Source organism: Boleophthalmus pectinirostris, unplaced genomic scaffold, assembly GCF_026225935.1.
Source record: "Boleophthalmus pectinirostris isolate CB_2022bp ecotype Guang Dong unplaced genomic scaffold, ASM2622593v1 HiC_scaffold_22, whole genome shotgun sequence".
NCBI classification, from domain to species: Eukaryota; Metazoa; Chordata; class Actinopteri; order Gobiiformes; family Gobiidae; genus Boleophthalmus; species Boleophthalmus pectinirostris.
Window position 1 is genome coordinate 36,538,073 of NW_026571190.1, and position 24,234 is coordinate 36,562,306.

At 38.9% G+C, this 24,234-nt stretch overlaps 1 protein-coding gene across 1 annotated transcript in view; it reads right to left on the minus strand.

Moving 5' to 3' along the window:
* znf827 (zinc finger protein 827) overlaps nt 1-24,234 on the minus strand; it is a 288,642-nt gene that overhangs the window by 51,705 nt on the left and 212,703 nt on the right. Inside the window, exons 8-9 of the mRNA XM_055158504.1 lie at nt 23,481-23,581; nt 5,284-5,421 (exon numbers count right to left, since the gene is read on the minus strand). Of these exons, the coding sequence (XP_055014479.1) occupies nt 5,284-5,421; nt 23,481-23,581 (239 nt within the window). The remainder of the gene's footprint in view (nt 1-5,283; nt 5,422-23,480; nt 23,582-24,234) is intronic.

A 24,234-nucleotide genomic window follows, 5' to 3' on the forward strand; every position in this document is an offset into this window, starting at 1 on the left:
CTGTTTCAATTAAATATTTACTAGACGGATGAATCAAGATGTATCAGTCATTTTGAGATGATAAGAGCGAATATTAGACGCCATGCCAAGACAAAGAAAGTACTATTATTACATTCTGTTCATAAAAAAGCAGCTATTTTATCTTCATTTTAGTATTCAGCATAGAGAATTGAGTGAATATCTTCGTATCAAAACAGACACTAATCCCCATTCCTTCAAACCCAAAGACATATCTTTACATCTCCCCGTTGCTTCTTCCCAAATTAACCACACAACAACTAATGATGCCCCAGATCCGGCCCCCCCTCGGACACACAAACACGCGCCCCAATTTGCCCAAAGGACATGAAGCCAGGCAACCTTTATGTCGCCGGGGAAACCAAAAAGACCATCACACTGACATATGCCCCTGCTTCTGCTCTCTGTGGTGTGGCCAAGCTGTTCACGGCCAGCGCGCTCAGATGGTGTGTGTGTGTGCGCGCGTGTGTGTGTGTTCGCTGTGCGAGCATGTTCAAACGTGTGGGGGCATTTTGTACACGAGGCTCCATTTGTGTGCCCAGTGATTTAGTCGGCTGTCCAGGGCATTTTGCATTAATGTCTAATCCGGTCTTAATTTGCTGTATTTTTTAAAATGGTCTGGAATTTCAAATGGATTTCTGCGTGTGGGTAATTATTATGAAGTGTACGCTGTAATTACGAAGTGTAAGCAGATGTTGGAATAGGTAAGTAGTAGGCGGTTATACATGTTTCTACCACAAGATGGAGTTGTGAGTGAAAAACGATTTTTTTTTTTAGTTACACAGATTTTAAAGGTCCTATATGACGCAAAATCGAGTAAGGCATCACAGGGAAAAAAGTGGTAATATTTTACTCGGTACAAATGTCTTTAACCTGTCTTTTCTGACCTGGATTGAAGAGGTGGGTTTTTCGTTTTTCGTCACGCAATTTCGCTTAAATCACCGTGATATCAGCAGCGGTGAAACGGCGGAGGTGCGCCCGCGTAGACAGTGACCGCGAGAGAAAGGACCGGCGCAGAACTCGAACTGCACTGTGTTTTTAAACTCCGTGCATCACTTCACTAGAATCATTTGGATAATTTCAGCGCTGGAGTTGCCAATCTCTACTAAACAAAAAGTAAAAGTAACTGTTAACTTGAAAACTTCACGACATCACAAGGTGGAACAGAGCATTTTGAGCTTTGGAGATGTAGACAGACTAATAATGCAGGATTAATCAGACATAAATGAAATAAAACACAACTCCGGGTATGTTTTGGATGAGATAATAACTTTCAAACATGACTAAAGAGTCAATTTTGGACCTCTTTTGGGGACCTTTAAAGGTTGTATGGAGGATTTTTTTTTGTTTCAAACTGTCAGTGAAAGATTAAAATACCATTACAGAGATGCAGCAGCTTTGTAATTATGATGACCCCAAAAAAAAAAGAACGAAAATCTATCAACTGTGGACGTAGTGAGGCCAGATAAACATCAGCCAATAGAAAACGAGACTCCCTCATTTTCTATTGGCTGTTGGGTTGTCAATCAAACTCCCTAGTGTAACTGACTCGTCGGAGCGCGGGGATTACGTGGTTTACGCAGCGGTTCTTAGAGGCTTTTTCGAACTGTCGCTTCCTCGCATTTCGCACAAAGTTTGTCGCGCCGGCGGACGAGAATCCACGACCGGTTCGCCCCAAAAGAAAGTCCGTTTTTTGAGGTCGCTGAGAGAAGAAGAGAAGGGGAAAAGGAGCAAAGCCAAACTGAGGTGATTCTTGGGAGATCTCGTCCAGCGATGGCGCGACCGAAGCAGACGAAGGGTCTAAAAACTGACGCGTCGGTCGCTGAATTACTTCTAAACAGGTCACTTCAACAGTAATTCTGAACGCGCACAAGGACTGTCGCTGTATTTCTCTTCCCTTAAAAAATCCTCTATACAACCTTTAACTACAAACTGGACACTTAAATGTGGTACAAGCAAAACTTTTACAGCAAATCACCACTAGATGGAGTAGTGAGTGACTTCTACACTATTAAACCATTTACACAATGTTTTATAACTTGTTTCTAACACAGAATAGAACCAGTATGTCGATGCTAGACACAAAATAATGTTATTTTCTAGCCTTGGAACTTCGCCTTTTCTAGTCTTTTTTTCTTTCATTCTAAAAAAAAAAAATAAAAAAATGCATGTATTTATTTAACGGTAACACTATACTTGATGGGAACACATATTAATTGCTAGTTAGTTAGTTAATTAGCTGTTACTTAGGTATTCTTTGGTATTTATCAAACACATATTCATATTTATTAAGATTTATATGTATATACAGAAACATCTCTTGTAATTAGGGATGTAAAAATAACCGAAATATCGTGATATCATATCGTCTCACAATAGTTCACAAGTTCATTTGCTTAAATTTACGGTTTTACAGTAGCAACATCTTAAAAACATCGAAAAACTACATATCCCATGATTCATTTCAGTGCAGACAACATGAAGAATTATGTTTTTTACTTGAATTCTTGGGATTAGGATGGAAATAATTCACACCAAAATCTTCTCAAGGTATTTTAAAAGCAAAAAAAGTGTCCTATCTACAATTATATCAGCCTCTTAAAAATATCGGAATAAATATCGTACCGTGAGATGCATATCGTGATAATATTGTACTGTGAGATTTGGATATCGTTACACTCCGAGTTGTAATCCTCACAACCTTTGACGAAAAATGCATGGAAAGTACTTTATAAACACTAACAAAGATGTATTTAAGTCGTTACTGTGCATTTTACTATTAACTATCTTTTAATACGTGGTCCCTAAACGAAAGTGTTGCCTATTTAATTTGTTTATTGCTTAAAAAAATTAACTACAAAGCAAATTCTGTTTACTACACATTTACACATTTCAGTCTGGGCTGTACAGATACATAGCCATAACAAAATAAATTAAAATAATAACGTCTCCCACTCTTATTTTTATTATTCCCGGTTATTCTTACACAATGTTCTCTTTTATTTGCCTTAATAGTTCATTAGAATCCCACTGTTTGCCAGGAGGTGCTCGTACTTAAGAACAATTCCCGCTTATTCCACGGCTCTGATCGACGCAATCATTTCCAAATGTCATGACTACAGTTAATCCCTGTGAATATCTCGGAATATTCATTTGTTGTTTTAATAACGGCGGGGGGATGAACGGAGGGCCCCATATGCCGCAGCCGGCGAACAGTGCAGCCTGAAAACAGAGTAATCAACACACTGGAGACTACACACGGGCATTATTGGATGTTGTGGGCCAAAATTGCACCAGCCTGACCGGAGTATATGTGGAGTTTGTTTTGTTGCGGACATGCTCGGCGAGGCATCCTTCTAGCACAGTAATTAGATGGCTCTGAATTCCCAGTGAGACTAATCATGGCCGTAATCTCTTTAAAGGAGAGGTAATCTGGTCTAGGCAACATTATTTACTTACCGTACTCAGCTCGGACACGTAAACAATCACACGGCAGCGTAACGCCTATAGCGAAAGATGTGAACTCGACTTAAGAAATCCTGAAGAGTAAAGACGATCTGAGCGTCTCTTCCCTTTGCTCTCCGTGCTATGTCGCTCCCCCTTCAGAGCGCTATCACAACACAATCGGAGTGCATCTAACGAAACTGCTGCACGTCGCAAATCAGGTTTGTCGAGTTGCTGTGTACAATTTTGTGGAGAATTGTCGTGTGGGATCATTGGCAACGAATGATCGAAGACAACTAACTGTAAATAGGGTTTGAATAGGGCCCGGGAGAGATCGCTAAATTACTCAAACGTGCATGGATGACTCTAAAACCTCTTCAGGCATATTTTCGATGAGGGAACAATGGTAGAAAGCTAAAAAAAAAAAATAAAAATTCACCATGGTTGTGGTGGTGGAGGGTTTGCTACTTACTTGTCTTTGCTTTCCCTAAAATGTTCCATGGTATGACTTTAAACAGTTCCATTTGGCATTTATTCATTACTGGTGTTTCTATTGCTTAAAAATACCATAATTCCTTCTGCGGATAGGGGCGACTTAGTCTCATTCATCAGCCGGGTTCATTTCGTGGAAACCGTCTAACCTCACAGCATTAGGATTCGTTCGCTCCACGGTCGGTAGATTTTTATAATTTTTTTATTTAACCAATCGGTGCAATTTGGTCGTGACGTATGTAATGGAGCCGGAACGCTCAGTGGTGTCCAAGTAATTGCACAACAGCAAACAAAACAGAGAGTGAACATGTCTGTTCAACGATCATTGTAATTTCTGCGAAGATGAACTTGCGAATTAAGGATGCAATAAAAAATGCGACATTTGTATTTGAAAAAGGAAGCCTAAAGGAGGACAGCGTATGCAGTCTGCTATCGCAACTCGGGTTGGTTCAGCTCTTCGCCGATTGGTCAGTGCGTGGTCTACAACTTCCAGGGTTCTTGCAAACTGTCTAGTGTATTCTAATTCCTGACCTAGTCGCTGGAGAGAAATGAAACAATGGGCTCTAGTCATGCTTACGACACAAATGAGGAAGACGTTTGGAAACATGCAGATGACGATTTCCTTTGGGCTCTGTTGGCAAAAGTAACTCTGGCAAAAACGAGAAAATGGCCTGGTTTTCTTCATCTAGATGTCATTGTATTCTTTCTTTTTTTTTCCTTTTATAAACTGCCAGTTAACTTGTGTATTATAATTTGTAGGCACGTAACAATAATCAAAATATTGTGACATCATATCATCAAAAGTCTCACAATAATATCATGGGCAGTCACAATACACTTGAAAAAAAAAAATTATTGTTTTAATACAGCAACAGCCAAAAAATTGTGAGAACTACATAGACCATGATCCTTTGCTCAGTTTCAGTCCAATCTACATGCTGAAATAACTGTTATGAAGCACTTTAAAATCTTTAAAATCAAACTTTTTTGGATGATGAGAGAAAAGTAGCATACTCACAATTTTGTGTGAGTAAACATGGCAATATCACAATAATCTTGAGAATATTGTATCGAGAGATTTAGATATCATTACATCCCTAATAATCTGTCTAACTTAATAAAAAATAATAATAAAGATGTCACTGTAGCGTTCAGTTTTGTTTGGCAGATCAACAGTTACGACCAGGTCCCTGTAAGTGAAATTGAAGACGCGATTAAAGTCACGTTCTAAACTGAAAGCTTTGGCAGGTTTTGAAGACGCTGCAGCTGAATCCACGGTTTTATCACATGCCCAGTGTCGGGAACTACACCAGAAGTGTTTTAGCATACCTGTGTGTAAGGAGAGGTGTCTGGAGAGGGTCTGCTGTCGTCCAAACACTTTCCCACAGACTGGACATGGGAAGAGCTGCTCATTCAGTCTCCACTGGGCGATCCCGTTGCCAGGCTCCCCGTTGTCCTTTTCAGAGTCTAAAAAAAAAAAAAAAAACCCACACAAAATAATGACGATGACGAACAGATTTGTAATTAGAACACAAAACTGTACCCACGCAAGAAGTGAAACAACCAAAAATGTGGAAGGCTTAGTCAAGTTTGGAGTGTGATCGAGCCACTAGGAAAGGAAAATTTAAGAAAGATATTGTAAATTATTGTAAACTTTTTGTCAGTTCTAAACCTCGATAAAGACAACAATCCAGTCTAATAGTGGTTTTTGAGTCAGAAAAACAAAAGTTAGTTAAATACGTGACATTCAAACTCCACATACTGTGAAATAAAATACCTAATAACATAAAAGTATTTACATGACTCACATAAGAACCAAATCTATAAAAAACGCTGATTAAATAAATGAATAAATAAAGATTTTGATTAGAATTTAATGCTTACATTTCTGCCTTACACTGCACTGAAACAAAAAATAAATAAAAAATACGTGCGACGTGGGTAGAAGCTATACGGTCTATATTGACATAAATAAATATATACAATACATGATTTAATTACAATGACCTTAAAAGCCTCACATATTCAAACTTAAAGGTCCTGTATAACACAAAATTAACTCTTGTGAGCTTTAAGTCATGTTATTGTGCTGTTACTTCATTAAAAACAGACCTTAAGTTGTGTTTTGTTTCATTCACATGTTTGAATAATGTAAAGTAAGTTATTATTAGTCTGTTTAACGTATTTTTCGTACGTAATTTTTTGTACCGTAACTATAAGGCGCACTTAAAATCCTTTAATTTTCTCAAAAATCGACAGTGCGCCTTATAATCTGGAATTAAAATCAGAATTAATACTTGATGTATACATTTTGTTTGTGTTTACTGACCTCAAAACAATTTTATGTGGTACAGGGCGCTCAAAAATCTGTCAAAATGTTTTAGTACGACTTTAGTAAGCTACGAAGCCACACTGGTTGACGGATTGTTGGAGCATTACAGCGACTGTAGTCATGAGCCTCGTGGAATAAGAACGAGTGAGCTGTTTTTTTTCAGCGCTTATAGTTTATGCAAATTCGCCATGTGGTTTTAAGTTTCGTTTCTGTAAAAAGTAAACAAATGTGCGCAAAGCTGCATTAAACACATTATTACTCAATGTATATTTGAGACATCCTCGTAGGAAATAAATAAACAAATTATTCACGCACATTCACATTCATAATCCACATTCACCAAGGCAGAGAGGCAACGCCGGGCGAATTACATCACGATCTGCCGATGGATCGTGGACGCCTGGACTAAGGATCAGTCTCAAATGTCGTCAGTTTGTTTTGCTTAATGCGCCTTATAATCCGGTGCGACTTATGTATGAAAATAGACAAGAGAATTCAACATCATTGCTATTACGCCTTATAATCCGGTGCACCTTATGTAAGAAAATAGACAAGAGAATGATATTGCACCTTATAGTCCAAAATATACGGTACATCGCCAAAGCTCAAAATGCTCCGTTCCACCTTGTGATGTCATGTAATGGTCATTTTTAAAGACAACAGGTATGTTTTTGATGCTCACAAGAATCCAATTTGCGCAATACTGGAGCTAAGTAAATAAAATAAAAGATTTGATTACGATGAACCTTGGAGCTTCTTATTGCATCGACAAAACACAATGTAGGCGGCAACAGCTTTTAATAAAGAATACTATAGGTCTGTGTTCAAACTTCTATCATATCCACACAGCACCACCTCTGTACAGAACTTGTGCTGTCCAACCAGCAACAACAAAAACAATATACCTAATAAAATATAGACTAATCCCAGACAACACATCCTACATGAGAGCTGAACTGTGAGGCGCGAGCAGCCAGTGAGTGTTTGGCTCCGACTGGAAACAATAGCAGCTCTGATACACTGTGGGCTAATTTGTTAACCCACAAGACTGAGACCTGTCTGGCAGCGTTTGACAGCTGCTCTGTGCGTCGCCCGGGGGCAGCACGCGGAGAAAAATACATTCTTAATGTCAACACAAAGCTCTGGTCCTTTGCTCTGAGCCTGAAGCGGCTCCACGTCGTCACACATGGACTGCACTGAGGCGGTAATCAGACGGGGAGACGGAGAAGGGGCCACACCGCAAGATTTAATACATTTGTGAGGATTAAAGCCGCATTGTGTGACTTTTCTGGTGGAGGATCCGTCAAATGCCTTATAAAAACATCGAAAACTACATATCCCATGATTCATTTCAGCACAGACAACATGAAGTTATATGTTTTTTACTTGAATTCTTGGGATTATGAGGGAAATAATTCACACCAAAATCTTGTCAAGGTATTTCAAAAGCAAAAAAGTGTCCCATCTACAATTATATCAGCCTCTTCAAAATATCGGAATAAATATCGTACCGAGAGATTTGGATATCGTTACATTCTTTGTCTGGAATGTTTCACACTATGGTATAAAATCTTTCTGTCTTCATGGAGACCAAACAAGACCAAGTTACAGCCAGAGAGGTGCTTGAGTTTGACGTCATGGCTTCACAGCTCTTTGCTGATTGGCCGGTGCACGGTCTACAAGTTCTGTCAGACCGTCTAGTGCAGGGGTGTCCAAATTTTTTCATCAAGAGCCACATATCTAAACACAGATGAAGCAGAGGGCTGATCGAGGGCTGTAGACTGGTGCTCAGTACAGGGAATAACTGAAATCTGTGCATGTTTAACACGTTAGAATGAACCATCGAGTCTTTATTCATGCTAAGATCCTTAAAACCACACACTAAATATTAAATATTCGCTTTATCAAGGTAGATTTTCAAAAAACTTGCATCAACTGAAAAATATTTTTTTACTGCAAGGTAATTTGGGCCAATTCACCTGGAAGTCTGAGGGCCAAGAAAAACTTGTCTGAGGGCTGCATTTGGCCCCTGGGCCATAGTTTGGACATGCCTGGTCTAGTGTATTCCGGTTCCTGACCTAGAGAGAAATTAAATTGAGTTGAGGCACTAGGTGGCGCCAGCCGGGCTAATAATGTTGTTCCCTCATCAAGAACATGCCTGAAGATGTGTTAGATGTCATCCATGCATGTCTGAGCAATCTAGCGATCTCTTGCACTTTATGACTCTGTCCAAACGCTCAGCTTGTGGCAGCAGTTTCGTTAGGAGGATGCATGTTGATTGTGTCGTCATAGGTCACTCCCCCTTCAGAGCACTACCACAGAGAACAAACGGAAAATGAAACTCATAAAACAGGTTAATCTTTTTTTTTTTAAATTGCAAATATAGAATTTTCAAAATAATAAAAGGTAACATGGTGAGCTAAAGTGATGTAAAGTGTTTTCTATCCTCTTCTTTAAGAATGATTCTGGCTGAGTAACTATTGTTCACGCTTTACTAAGACTAATTAAGGTATAAAAGTGTATTTAGGGTAATTTCTTGTTAATTACTACTTTTGTTCCGATACGATACTGATACTTGGCCTTAGTGTACCCGCCAATACTGAAACCAAGTCCGATACCACATAGTGTGAAGAAGTAAACTACAGCCACTCGATTTTGTTACAGTACAAGAGCAATCAATAAATCTACTAAAAGGCTATCTCTAAAGAAAATCCAGAAGAGTAAATTAGATTTTGATAAATAAGCGTTAAGAGTAAAATATATAATGATCCTGACCATAAGTAGTGCTGATTTAAGAGCTTGTACTTTTCTAATTCGTCACTTTCTACCACAGTGCATAGATTAAAAGAGCAGCGAGGCCTGGAAAAAGACCTCGGAGAACGTGGATAATTCTGCAGAGTAAATAAAGTTCAAGTTGTTGTCGGGCTGTGCTCTCCGTAGCGCAGTTTTACTACTAAGTTCAGCGTCCACACTAAAAGCTAAATGAAGGTGTCAAAGAGGTAACACGAATATCTTTTCTGTCATTATTAACATGTTTTAAGAGTCTGTAGAGTTTGAAAAGTTTATTATAGTTCATTGTGGAAAATACAGAATGGTATCGGATCGGTGATTTGGTCTGAGTACTCGCCGATACCTGAAAATATGCGCCATCGGAGCTTTTGCCGATACCAGTATCAGTAACGGAACAACTCTAGTAATTACTCATGGTTCTACTTTACTTAATTGGTAATCTGATTAGTCCTGTTCTTAATCCTAAATCCCAACACCCAATATAAAGACTGTGAATCTGTTGTGTTTACGCTTACGTCAAAACCGGGAAGACGCTTGGAAACATGAGATGAGAATCAAAAAACAACTATTTTCTTCATTATTTGTCTCCAAAACCAAAATGAAAAAAAAAACAAAACAGATAATGATTTGTTTTTTTCAGTTTTTAATTTTGTGCTTAAAATGAAAAATGGAAAAAATGGATAATGGTCGTTTCCCTGTGATGCCGGACTGAACCAGGACTGAACCAGGACTAAACTGGTCTGGACCCAGTCTCAGTCCCGGTCTCAATCACGGTTTGGTCTTGGTCTGGTCTTGGTTTGGTTCTGGTCTCAGTCCTGGTCTTACTCCTGGTCTGGTCCCAGTTTCGGTCCCGATCCCGGTCTCAGTTTCAGTCCCGGTCTCAGTTTCGGTCCCGGTCTCGGTCCAAGTCTCAGTCCCAGTCTCAGTTCTGATCTCAGTCCCGGTCTAGTCCTGGTCCTGTTCCCAGTCTCAGTCCCAATCTGGTCCCGGTCTCAGTCCTGGTTCAGTCCTGGTTCAGTCCTGGTTCAGCTCTGGTTTAGTCCTGGTTTAGTCCTGATTTAGTCCTGATTTAGTCCTTGGTTCAGTCCTGATTTAGTCCTTGGTTCAGTCCTGGTTTAGTCCTGGTTTAGTCCTCGATTCAGTCCTGGTTTAGTCCTCGATTCAGTCCTGGTTTAGACCTAGTTTAGACCTAGTTTAGTCCTGGTTCAGTCCTAGTTCAGTTCCGGTTTAGCTCCAGTTTAGTCTTGGCTCAGCTCTGGTTCAGTTCTGGTTTAGACCTAGTTTAGTGCTGGTTTAGACCTAGTTTAGTCCTGGTTCAGTCCTGGTTCAGTTCTGTTTTAGCTCCAGCTTAGTGGTTCAGTCCTGGTTTAGCCCTAGTTTAGTCCTGGTTCAGTCCGGGTTCAGCTCTGGTTCAGTTTTGGTTCATTCCTCGGTCCAGTCCAGGTTTAGTCCTGGTTTAGACCTGGTTTAGTCCTGGTTCAGTCCATATACGGCGCAAAATTTCAGCATCTTCTCAGTTATTCTGGTGAGAGTAACTTAAACGTGATACAATAGTCGTGTAAAGCCTTTCATTTTAAACACAGTAATAATGTAATGTAACAAATCACTTTGAAACGACAGTAATAAGTCATAAATCACACATTACAGTTTTAAAGTAACTTGCCCAAAAGTGAAAATAAGCATGTATGATAAACTATATGTTAAATAAAGCAGGTTAAGAGTAGGCAATGGTGCGTACATGTGTTTAAGTACATTACAGAACCAAGGACGAGGCTTAGAACTGCATTTTTCTCAGATCCGTGAAGAGAAACTCCATAAGTAAAGTCAAAGACGCCGTGAGTTCGCTCCTTGTCAATGCTCGCCTGATATAGTCCTTATACAAGAATGTTCTCTATGTACGAAACTTCAAAACGTGATATTTCGAAATACCAAACCCAGCGCTAAGGCCTTTTCATATGACTCTTCAACGGCAGAAACGGTGACATGTCTTATTTTATGTTAAAGTTTTTCCTCAGGGCTGTTTATCTAAAGCAGGTCACGCAGGAGGAGCGGGGTGGTGTGAGGTGAGGTCGCGCGCACACAGGAGCCTTAAAGCACTGTAAAGCTACACTTATCTGTGCACCAAGGAAGTAATCAGCCTGTCTCTGTATCGCACACAAAGTACAGCTCAGCTAAAGGTGGCACGGCTCGAGACATGTCACAGAAACTTGAGTTGGACAGAACCTCGGCCGACCTCTGGATGACGAAACATAATACGCCGCCGCTTTGATTCGCTCGCAGGGCGGAGGATGAATCGAGGGGAAAATGTTGAGAGGCTGGAATGAGCAAATTGCGCAAAAAGGCGCAAAATGGAGATGCACTGACTTCAGTTCTGACAGAGAGACTGAAACCATGTCTTAAAATACCTGCCGATATTCGATACTAACCAGTGTAGAGATTGAAAATGGTTTATTTTTTCTCTTAAAATACAGTTAAATTATTACAAAATTTATCTGATTGTGTTATGTAACTCTTATGTATCCTGCAAGCCAAACATGTAATAAAAGTAGGGATGTGCCAATTTCAATTCCAATATCGTTATCAATGTTATGTCTACAAAATTCTGATTCTGATTGTGTTATCTCCTGTACTTCCTCCTGGTTACTCGGAGGTAGAGGAGCCTCAGTTCCTGCACCACCAGACTCACTAACAGCTTCATCCACCAGGCTGTTAGGATGCTGAACTCTCCCCCCTCTCTAACCACCAGGCAGGAAGCGAGGAATCTGTGTTTCCCTAAAGAAGAACTTTGGACTTTATAAACAATTTGAATTGAAAAAAAAAGAAAAGAAAAGAAAAGAGAGAGAGTTATGAAACTTATGTTTTCTGCAAGCCATAAATATAATATAAGTAAAGATGTGCCTACTTCAGTTCCGATACTGATTCATGTCTTTAAGTATCTGCCGAAGTCCAACATGAACCGATACCAGTGTAGGGACTGAAAATGGTCTTTTCTCTCTCAAAATACAGCTAACTGTATTGGAGCCACCAGACTTCAGCTTCATCCACCAGGCTGTTAGGATGCTGAACTCTCTCTCCCCTCTCTGACCACCAGCGGCCAGGAAGCAGGAATCTGCGTCTCCCTGAAGAAGAACTTTGGACTTTTCCTTTTAATTTGATTATAATTTAATATAGAAGATTGAGAGTAAGAACATAATTTAAATTTTTCATATGTTCAGATGTTCATATGGAAATTTGACAATAAACTTTTTGAACTGAAAAAAAGAATTATGTTATGTTATGTAACTGTGAATGTATCCTGCAAGTCAGAAATATAATAAAAGTAGGAATGCACTGATTTCAGTTGCGATACTGATTCCAATACTGTGTGTTTATGTATCTGCCAATGTCAAATATTAACCGATACCAGTGTAGGGATTGATAAATGGCCTTTTTTCCCCCTCTCAAAATAGAGTTAACTTTTTAAATTGATCTGATTGTGTTATGTAACTGTTATGTATCCTGCAAGCCAGAAATATAAAAAAAGTAGAGATGCAGATTCAGTTCCGATACCAATATCAATGTTATGTCTTTAAATATCTGCTGATATCTGATATTAACTGAGTAGGGATTGAAAATGGCTTTTTTTTTCCCTCTTAAAATGCAGTTAACTTACTACAAAATTCTGATTTCAGTTCTGATACCAATACCGATATCAATATTATGTCTTCAAGTATCTGCCGATATCTGATATTAACCGATAAGAGAGTAGGGATTTTTTCTCTCAAAATACAGTTAACTTATTAGAAAACTGATCTGAGACATTCTAGGCCTACATCAAGAGTCCATCCAGGATATCGATTAAACAAATATCATAAAACCGACAGCACAGATACTGATACTGGTATCGAATATCAGTGCCGATCCAGGAAAATTTGCAGTATTTCTAAATAAAAAGCACTGAATGAAAACGTGTTACTCTGGGCTTGCATCTCCACAACCCTAGCTGGCTTCCTCTTGCATATCTCTATGGAAATGTTGTTCCTGTGGCTATAATATTACATAGAATGACATAAAACACACTGATCTCCAAGTCGTCCATGTTCTAGACTTTCTATTTCACAGATCGTGCAGGTGACGTAACACTTTCAGAAAGTTACGTGGTTTTGCTTTTCCTCTAAGAACTCAACATGTCTGTATTATTGAGTAAGCAACTTGCAATCCTCTAGTTAGACTTCTATAAATATGTTCTGAAATGTTGTACCAGCAGTTCATTTCAGGGTTACCAAAAACAAAAACACAAAAAATACTATTCAAACTTGCTAATCGTTTGAACAAGTATCGATAAAAATGCAGTCTTGAAAGTGTTCTCTGAGCTCTTCTTTTCTTTTTCTTCTACTTTTTTCATTTTAGATACAAACAGAAAATGTCAAATATATGAAGTGAGATGTATGGAATAATGGAGCAAAGACAAAAAAGGTAAATAACTCTAACTAAACTAAATATTTTTCAACAAACCAAAAGGCGACTACTTTGAGGATACAATTATTTTATTATTTAATTTAGAGTTTTTTAATACAAGTTTTTTTCTTTCCTGCATAATTTCATATCGTTCTAAAAAGAAAGTAGTAAAAAAGTTGAATGAGAAGGTGTCCAAACTTTTGACTGGCAGTGTGTATCAAAAACACCGGCTTAAGTTTGTGTCTGAAATGTTTTCTTTTTCCAAAAATGTCTGGCCCTACCTGCTCTCCATGCCCCTTTGCTTCTAAAGCTATGTTCAGACTGCAGGGCTTAAAGCTCAATTCGAATTTTTTTTGTGAAATCCAATTTTTTTGCGAGGCCGTTCACATTTCCAATTAAATGCGACTTGTACCGTATTTTCTGGGCTATTGGGCGCTCTGGATTATAAGACGCACTGTCAGTAAATGGTCTATTTTGAAACTTTTTTCACAAATAAACTGCACCGGACTTTAAACGAAACACAACAGTGTGATGGGTGAGTGGTTTTGTTTGTTTGTGGCGTTCACGGTGACTCTGGGCTTTATTCAGTTGTGGCGTGTAGGGAGGGTGTGTCTGGGACCAACGGACTGTCGGCGTGTTCGCAGTGACTCAGTTGTTCAGTCGTGTCTAGAAGTGGCACATTGCACTCGCTTTTTCAGTTCGTTCCTTCGTTCTGTTTTTCGTCGGCCTGGAGTGATGAGTGTGTCTGTGGGTGTTTTTCGCCGTGCGGTCGCTGTCTGCTTCGTGTGTGTTTGCGTGCGCTGCGGGTGTTGCGGCTTTGTAGTTTACTGAAGTCGTGCTGGGACACTCGAGTGGATTCGTGTATGGGGCGCTCTGCATTGTGGCGCGCGGCCGTTTTTTGATGCGGTTAGAGGCTTAAGAGCGCATCTAATAGCTCGGAAAATACGGTATGTGATCTCCAGTGTGAACTTTAAACGCCCCAAAAGTGTCCTGCATGCGTAACGACATCACACAACGAGTGCGCTCAGTGTTTACGGAAGTCGCCAAAACCTGGATGTGAACATTGAGCACCTGGAGATTTTAAAGTTCCTCTCGTACCGGAGCCAGAACATGAACAACTTACTTGTTTTAAGGAGGAGATTGAGAAGGAGAAGGACGAGGTTTTTGGCTGTGGCGTTTTGTGGGACAGTGGCAGCGACGTCCGTAGAAAGGAGCGTGTGGGTGCGGAGTCGATAGCCTGATTCATCAGCCAGTTTCACTTCGTAGAAACCGTCTGACCTCGCAGTGTTAGAATTCATTCGCTCAATGGTAGGCGGGTACTTTTTATCATTTAACCAATCTCTACTATTTGGTCGTGATGTATGTAATGCACCAAATCCTGTAGGAAAAAGGACAACAACGTCTTTCCCCTTGATAAAATTCACCAAACATTCTCTTTGTTCCGGCGTTAAATCCTCGATCTCGGGAATCATTGACAACACTGAATATATGGCTCTTCGCTGATTGGGGTTTTTGCGAACCGTCTAGTGTATTTTGATTCCTGACCTAGTTGCTGGAGTCGCAGCCAAGAGTGGTGGGATTGATATGTGCTTCGCTGCTTCGCTGCTTCACTGACACGGAGTTCAGACACAATTTTTGAATGACAAGAAGAACGTTTGCGTACATTTGTGAGCGCCTACTTGTACCAAACCCGCTTGTTGTTGACGTGAAGGTGGGATGAATGCGACCTGACCGTTCAGACTGAAGTCGCATGTCAAAAAATCAGATATTTATCAGTTTTAGGAGCACATATCCAAGTGTCCTGGGTCGCATTTGAAAAAAACGGATCTGTGTCGTTCAAACTGTCATTAAAAGATCAGATACAGGTCACATGGGGTGAAAAAACGGATTTGGGTCACTTCAGGCTGCAGTCTGAATATAGCCTCACTTTCTATTGTTTGTAAAATTATACTCTATAAAAGTCTGATGTATTATTAGTAAGTTATTGTGTGCTAATGCGGTCTATCCTAAATCTTTTCATGGGGCGTGTAACCCAACCCGAGCTCTGCCAACGGCGGCATTAGCTCTGTCCGTCTCGTGCCCGGGGCCTGGAGGGTTGCCGCCCGGTTGCACGAGGAGACCGTGAGCCACGACCGCTCCGGCACACTGACGATTAAGCCAATTACGGCGCCGGTGTGGTACTTCGAGTGGTTAATAGTTTAATTAGTGTTATTACAGGGAGAGGGACGCAAACGGGGGATGAAGGCCGGACGGGAGCGGAGAAGAGGAAAAAGGAAGATCAGCGCTATCACACAAACTCCTACACGCTCACTGTCCTCAACACCCTCTTTGCATGAGCCCTAGTCGCTAAGATCACTGTTACAATTTGCACTTTCTGAATTGTAAGCGGGGTATTTTTAGGGCACATCACGTGACTTCTTACTCGGGGCTCGATGCCAACGTGCCGAGTGTAAATAGAGTGTAACCAAAACAAATACTTTTCTAGAGAACCTTTGTGTCTTTGTGTGTTTGACCTGCCCGTATCAACAAACTTTGAAAACTTGTTGATGTAAAGCGGCAGAGGTTGTTAACAATAATTTTTGTTTACATATTTTGTCTGGATATGGAGCTCAAACAGTCAGTGTAATTAAACGTTGTACTTGGCAGTCAAAAAAGTTTTTAAATGGTCTGAAATCTCATAAAGCAAATTTTCAGAAGCACTTGGGAGTTTGATTTTCAGCAAAAAGGTGATTGTGACTAACTGATTGTGACTAAGTACAAAAAAAAAAAGTACACTTTTTAGGTATCTGTACTTTACGTGAGAACATTTTACAGTGGTACTTTTTACTTTTACGTCACTACATCTGAAAATGTGTATATGTACTTTCTACTCCACAACTTTTTAGATCTGGACTGAAAAGTAAAAACTACTTTTCTTTATGGTTTGAGACCTGCAGAAAAGGCTGAGACTTACTTTTAGAACATTTAATTTGAGTTAACGTCCCAACTTTGAGCAAACCAAAAACACAAAACAGCTAAAAAATAAAAAAAGAAATCAATTGAATCACTTAAAATCTGTTCATCTTTATTATCAAAGTCACTACATTTCATCCTTTAATTGTTCTAAAACTCTCTGCAAAACACTCTTGCTTTTTAACTTTTTACTCTTTAAGTACATTTACTTTATTAGTTTTTACTTTAATTTAATAAATTTCATTTTAATTTGTTTATTTATCAGGGACAATGCACATAATCCACTTTTATTCTCTGGCTTTTAATACCGGGTGTGTTGTGTGGTCATCTGTGTCTTTTATTTATTTATTTTTTTTATGTATTTATTGTTTTTATCTATTTAATTGTTTTCGTACTGCTTTTATGTATTGATTTTATTATGATTATTTTATTTATTGATTTTTATGTTGTGCAAATGTTTTGCATTGCATTTTCCAAAGTGAAGCACTTTGGAAACTGTTTTTTTTTAATAAAATGTGCAATACAAATAAAGTTGGATTGGATAAAATCATTGATCATTATTGTTTGTGTCAGGTTATAGCTAAATTTCCAATTTCCACCTTTTTCCACCATTTTTAAACAGGTACTTTATCACATGAAGTAAAAGTATTAAGTTTTACTTTTACTTGAGTAATCTTTTGCCCCGGTATCTGTACTTTTACTTAAGTAACAACAACAACACTACTACAGTACATCATCCACCACTGTTTATGTCACTGTTTCTTCAAAATATTATTACACAATTAAAATGAAAAGACTAATACTAATAATATAGTTGTGTTGGTTGTAAACTTGTTTGTTTACTTGCTCAGTCAGAATCATACACTTTGATTGACAGATGGATTAACCAATCAGAGAGGGGCATGTTCCGTTCATGTCAAAACACACACGTGAAAAAAGAAACAAAAACAAACAAAAAGAGCGCTGAATGTGCAGAATCAACAATCGAAGCATATAAAGAAATTATATTTTTTGTTTTGAATGTTGTGAGAATTTTCTAGAGGAGATCTTCCACATTTGAGCCACGTGATACAAATGAGCAGCTGTGATTGGACCGAGTCAAGGTTGGACAGATGATTTTCACGCTCGTATGATTTCAGATTTCAAACCCTTCTGGACTTGGACAGAATGTAGGAAAGGACTCGCTGCTCAGGCAAAGTAAAATGCAAAGTCTGTAAAAACAACTTCAACAAAACAAGTAAATTTTTAAAAACTGAAAATGCAATTTGAGCAAGAACTATAACATCACCAAGAATGCATATAATCTTTTAGAAACACTTCCCAAACAACCTAAAGGACGTGCAGTTTTCATCTGGCCTTTACGAGTTTAATGATAAATGGGTCATTATACAGCCTGCATTTATAAAGAAGTACAGGTTGAAAAGATGCTTTCATTACACCCTTTGTGCCACTTTGATTCATCGAAAATATTAACACCGCAAACACAAAGTTAAAAAAAAAAACGCAATCAAAGAAACAAAAGCGAAATACCTTGAGCATTTAGTTTCACAAGTTCTCATTTTATATTTCCTATATTACACAAAATTGACTTTTCAGACTTTTTTATGTGTTATAAAGTTATTATTTCCTGAAAAACAGACCTGGAGTTGTGTTGTCGTTTGTTTTATTCACACATGTTTAAGTAATGCTTTATTATTTGCTCTGTACCACCTTGTGATGTCATGTAGCTACAGTTTTCAAGTTAAAGGGACAGTTCAGAAGTTTGGACATAGGACCTCATTTCCTAGTTATCCTGAGACTAAAAACAGTCTTACCCACTCCACAAAACACCCGAAGAAAATCTATTATTGCTCCAGACTGTCGATGTAAATGTCTGTGTTGATAGAATAATATTTGAAATAAAACTAACCTTGCATCGCATGAATCGTCGCATGTTGAGGGACTATTTTCTCATATATCAGTCCGCCGCTGCTCAGCTTTCTATCAGGAAGTACGACTCACTGCTGCTGCTCAGACATAAATCCTTCAAATGCAAGGTTGGTTTTACTTCTTAAATTATTCTATCGACACAGACATTCACATGGACAGTCTGGTGTAATAATAGATTTGTTTTGGGTGTTTTGTGGAGTGGGTAAGACTGTTTTTAGTGGCAGGATAACTATGGCCATTGACATGCACTAGTCTAGCACCAGCGACCTCTGCAAATACAAGGACTGGATGGAATATTTTAAAAAGTGTCTCCAACACTCTGACTCACTAGGAAATGAGGCCCTAGGTCCAAAATTTCAAACTCTCCCTTTAACAGCTCCTTTTAGTTCAGTAGAGATCAGCAACTCCAATGCTGAAATTATCCAAATGATTCTAGTGAAGGTGTATAGAGTTTAAAAGCACAACGAGCCCTTCCTGTATCACCACACGACATCACAAGGTGGCACAAAGTTTTCCATCTGAGAGAAGAACTCAATAAAATATGCACGGTTTGTGTGTTAAACATGTGTGAATGAAACAAAAAACAACTCCAGGTTTGTTTGTGATGAGGAAAAAACATACCGTATTTTCTGGACTAATGAGCGCACATGAATATACGCCGCATCAACAAAATTTTAACAAAATTTTATATGTCGCAGGTGTCCATGTCTTCAAGAGCGTTTTCGAGTTCGGGCCGTCTGCTTTTATCGCCTCTAAAAGTTTTTGTCGTCTTTTTGCGTTGAGTCGGTTCGTCACGCTGCCGTCGCCAAAATCTCACCATCGACTCATTGATGCCGAGTTCACGTGCAGCAGCTCTGGTTTCCTTCTTCCACAGACACATCAATCGCCGTTAACTTAAAAGCTGCATCATCTGCATTTCTTTGTGTGTTTTCCATGAGGAGGGTGTGTGTATGAAGCAGCAAAATAACTGTTCAAACCTTCCGCTGCGCATCACCTCCGTCTCTGCTTGTGCTCTACTGCGCATGTCTCCTGCAGAAAGAGTCTCTGGTCTGTCTGTATCATGTCAGTGTCTTGTAGGATTTCAGCAGATTTCAGACTCTCTCGTGGGCGGGTTTAATCAGGTTTGAGTGGATGTCCGGCTACTGAAGTTTGAGACATTTCTTCTCGTCATTCACGCACACGGGTAAGACGTATCCCCCACACTAATGTTCATTTAACATCATAACTTATTTTATCACACTCCGATAAACTATTTGAGTGCGCTGACGATATCGCGAGCTCGTGTAGCAGCTTCATGTGAACCCTAGATCCATAGACCGTATATATGAATCGACAATGTGCCAAACAAAGAATCTGTCCATATATTCGCCGCATCGTTTTATTCGCCGCAGGGTTCAAAATGTGAGAAAAAAGTAGCCGCTTATAGTCCAGAATTTACGGTAATAACAAACCAGAGAACAGTGTAATATGGGCCCTTTAAAGCTGCACTGTGTAACTTTTCTGGGTCTGTCAAATGCTTTTCCCAATGGGGATGTTATTTCTTTGTCTTGAATGTTTCACAGTATGGTATTAAACCTTTCTATCTTCAATGTAGACCAAGTTACAGGCCAGATCTGTGGAGAGGCGACCCCGCTCACAGTCAGAATGGGATTTTTCTAAGCATTTTTGCGCTATAAACCCATCTGTAATTAAATACATGTAAAGTAGAGCTGTTTAATGTCACACTGTACGAGGTAGAGTGTTGGCACATCCATAGAAACGAGCAGGTGACGGACCCCCAGCCGAAAAGTTACACAGTGCGGCTTTAAAATAACCTGTTGACAAAGTTACTTCAAGTTTGTGTATGGACGTAACTTTCCAGCTCCCTCCGTGGCAGCCCTCGGATACTAAAAGAGATTGCGCTCTCGTGTAGGTACATTTAATTTAGTAGAAAGGAAATAAAACGTTAACAGTCCAACAGTAAAAAGCAAGAGGAGGATGTGAGGCTCGGGGAAACACAGGGGAGGGAGGAGAGGTGGTCCGGCTGAATTAACTTTCAGGACACTCTTGACACCCAGGAGCCAATCAGATTTTCATTAACTGGCAGTGGGACAGGCAAAGCTGGCACGAGCTAATTAACCTCTGGAAGTGTCAGTGCCAAAGAATCACAGAGGAGAGGTCCAGGGATGCCAGTTCGGAGACGCGGGGAAGGGAGGGGCGGGTTGGCGAGCGGCGTACCCAGGCAGAGGGCTCCGGGTTGGGGCAGGAGTTGGCGTGCGCAGGGGCCTGGTGATTAGCCGAACATGTGAATATGGAGATAAAGGAGAAGAGCGACGAGGAAGAGAGAGGAGGACTTGTGTCGTGTCGGTTCTCGGGAAAAAGTCTAGCGTGTGGTGGGTGTTTTGTTTGTGGTGTGGAGTTCTGCACGTTCATATGTTCCTGCATAATTACACAGTATAGAAAATAGCTTTACAGAGCTATAAGAAGAATACTATTGTGCGAGAGATATGCTAAAAATGTAAGTGCAGGAGCATGCATTTACACTTACTTTTTATTCTTCTACAAGTTCACTGGAGCCAAGCGGAATTTTTTTTCAGTATCTACATATTTTATTATATTATGTTAGTCTATTGATTATTTCAGGGACAATCTTGTTAAGTTGAAAAGTTTATACACACTTTTTCATGTACCGTATTTTTCAGACTATAACTCGCACTTTTTTTCATGGTTTGGGTGGTCGTGTGACTTACACTCCGGTGCGACTTATATATAAAAATGTTCACACTGACAGCCACGAGAGGCTTTATTTAGTCTTGTGTGTCAGTATCTGCTGCTCCTATTACTCCTGTACCACTGTCACTTCACGCTCTACTGCGCATGTCTCCTGTAGAAAGAGCCTCTGTCCTGGTGCAGGTGAAAGTTTGGAGTGAGCGAGAGACTTGTGAGGGACTGGGGGAAAGCGGGAATGGAGAACACAGCCTCACGGCGACTGGGTTAGTGCGCCATGCAATTTTCTTGGAAGTCACTGGATGAATCGACAAAGCCTGAACTTCAGTGACACCAAAACCATCCTGTCGGGATTCAGAAAGGCCGAAATAACTCTAAGTGGAACTGATGCTGAGTCTGATGACAGCGACACAGAAGAGGAAGCGGCGCTCTGTTTACATCATGGATCTATAGTTTATACCTGGAGGTCGCGCAGAAGTGACACCGAGGATGAAGAATTCAGTGGATTTAGAGATTTGGAGTGAGATTGTGAGTTTGGTAAACTTATGTTCTGTTGTTTATGCTATAATTATCTGAAGAACTCTTAATATGTTACGTTAACGCTTATTCAGTCTGTTGCTCTCAGTTCTGTTGTTATTACTTTAACTTGCCTTTCAAGATGAAACATTTTGTTATTGATAATTTACACAAAACTTTCAAATTGAAAATAAATATAGGCTACAAATATGTACCTCATTTTTGCACAGTTTTGCGATATATAAAACATAAAATTAATATAATATATACTTTGAACATGAACTAAGGCATAGAAAAACATAAAAGTATCCAAAATAAACTATATATCCAGCTGTTCTACAATCTCTATATTTAAAAAAATAAATAAATAAATATACTTGGGTTATATAAAAAATATCCCAAAATAAAACTGTCTTGAAAAAATCATGTGTTTTTACATATATTTAATATTGATTGTGCTTTTAATCAAGAGTGATGGATGAATTTAACTAATTGTTTATGGACCAAATCTACACTGCACTGGAAAAATGTTACGCTTTATTTTGGAATTGTACTTTTTACACGTGTTTATTGTAAATAATGTGGATGAATGAAATGTGAAATGTGCAAAACAAATGAACCTACAGGTACGAATGAAGCAACCCAACCTAACCTAATGTTTTTTATATCATTTCTACTCAATTATATGAGTTTGGAGACCGTTTGACACACAAATCAAAATCATTTAACTGCACGGCCTTACTTAATCTTAAACTTCTTTATACAGTCTGATTTTTACTGAAAGCATCAAAACTCTCAACGACACCTGAGGAATGAAGCAAACAAAAATGAACCCAAGATTTTATTGTCTCATTACTGTAAGAAATAAACTTTGTTTCTTGTGCTGCTGGTTGTGATGTTTTGAGTAATTGTTTTTTGGTAGCACTCACAATTCCTCAGAAATAGATTCTCAGAAAACTTAAATTACCATTTCAGGGAAAAAAAAATAAATTTCAACAATAACATCTGAATACAATGATGATTGTTTTTTTCTTATATAAATATATTATAATTATATATGAATTATTAGTGTGGAGTGAATGAAAAATGCTCTGTAAAGCGTCTTGGAGTGTCCAGAAAAGAGATCTATAAAACTGAAGCATTATTATTATATTATTATTATTATTATTACTATTATTATTATTATTATTATTATTATTATTATTACTATTATTATTATTATTATTATTATTATTATTATTATTACTATTACTATTATTATTATTATTACTATTATTATATACTATTTTACTATTATTATTATTATTATATTACTATTATTATTATTATTATTATTATTATTATTACTATTACTATTATTATTATTATTATATTATTATTATTATTGTTGTTATTATTATTGTTATTATTATTATTATATTTGACACCAAACTCTTATTTTGTATTTATCATAACATTTATATTTTTGCTTTTTGTTATTATATTGTATTATTTATTATGTTGTGTGAGCTACTGTGTCCAAGTCATTTCTCTTGTGGATCAATAAAGTTTGTCAAAGTCTAAACCAGTTTTAGTGCCGAGCGTTCCCCGTCCTCTTATGGAATCTCGAGGCAGCAGCAGATATTTTTGCTTGGAAAAACTATGAAAGTGCATTGGACATTCTAGTGACGCACTGGTACATCCGTGTTATACTGTATGCTTGTATGTTTTGTTTTTATTCTGGAAATAAAAGTTGCCGTTGATTCATTTTTGACCCTCACACACTTCCAAACAGCACGTCAAAACAGGCCAACAGCTCGATCCGAAGCTGCTCTGAAACTCGGTGCTCAGTGCTGTCTCCCACACTGCAGCAGGTGAGTCTTACCGTGCAGGTCGGGCCGGTTGGAGGAGCTGGCCTCTGCGGGGGACGAGCTCTTGGAGCGCGAGTTAAAGGGTGATTGTCTGAAGCACTCGTCCAGAAAAGGACTGAAAACACACAAGACATGAGACATCAGACTGCTGCTGTATCTGCTGCTCTTCTCTCAAGCAGGGAAAGTTTATAAAAGGCAAAAAGTCGTTCTAACAGGCACTTAAAGGTCCTATATTACACTATATTGACACTTGTGAACTTTAAGCCATGTTATAAAACATACTGGAGTTGTGTTTTGTTTCATTCAGACTAGTGCTGTCAAAAATGTTATGTTATTAATGTTCATGTAAAACTATTTTAACAGCGTTCATTTTTTTTTAATCGCGAACTAGTTTTTTCGTAAGCTGTGGCGACGGCGAGTAACTTTACAAAAACTACAGGAAACGAAACAATTTGTACGAGGAAAACACGAAGTAAACTCCGCTCCAAAACACTTAAGTTTTACAGGTTCTCTCCCGGCTGTTCTCACTGCTCCGAGCTGTTATTATGTTGTTTTATGTGTTATTATTACCGTATTTTCCGGGCTATTAGACGCGCTTTTAAGCCTCCAATCCCATCAAAAACGCTTTTAAGCCTCCAATCCCATCAAAAACGACCCACAATCCAGAGCGCCCTGTACGCGAATCCACTCGGGCGTCCCAGTACGACTTCAGTAAACTACAAAGCCGCACCACCCGCAGAACACGCAAACACACACGGAGCAGACAGC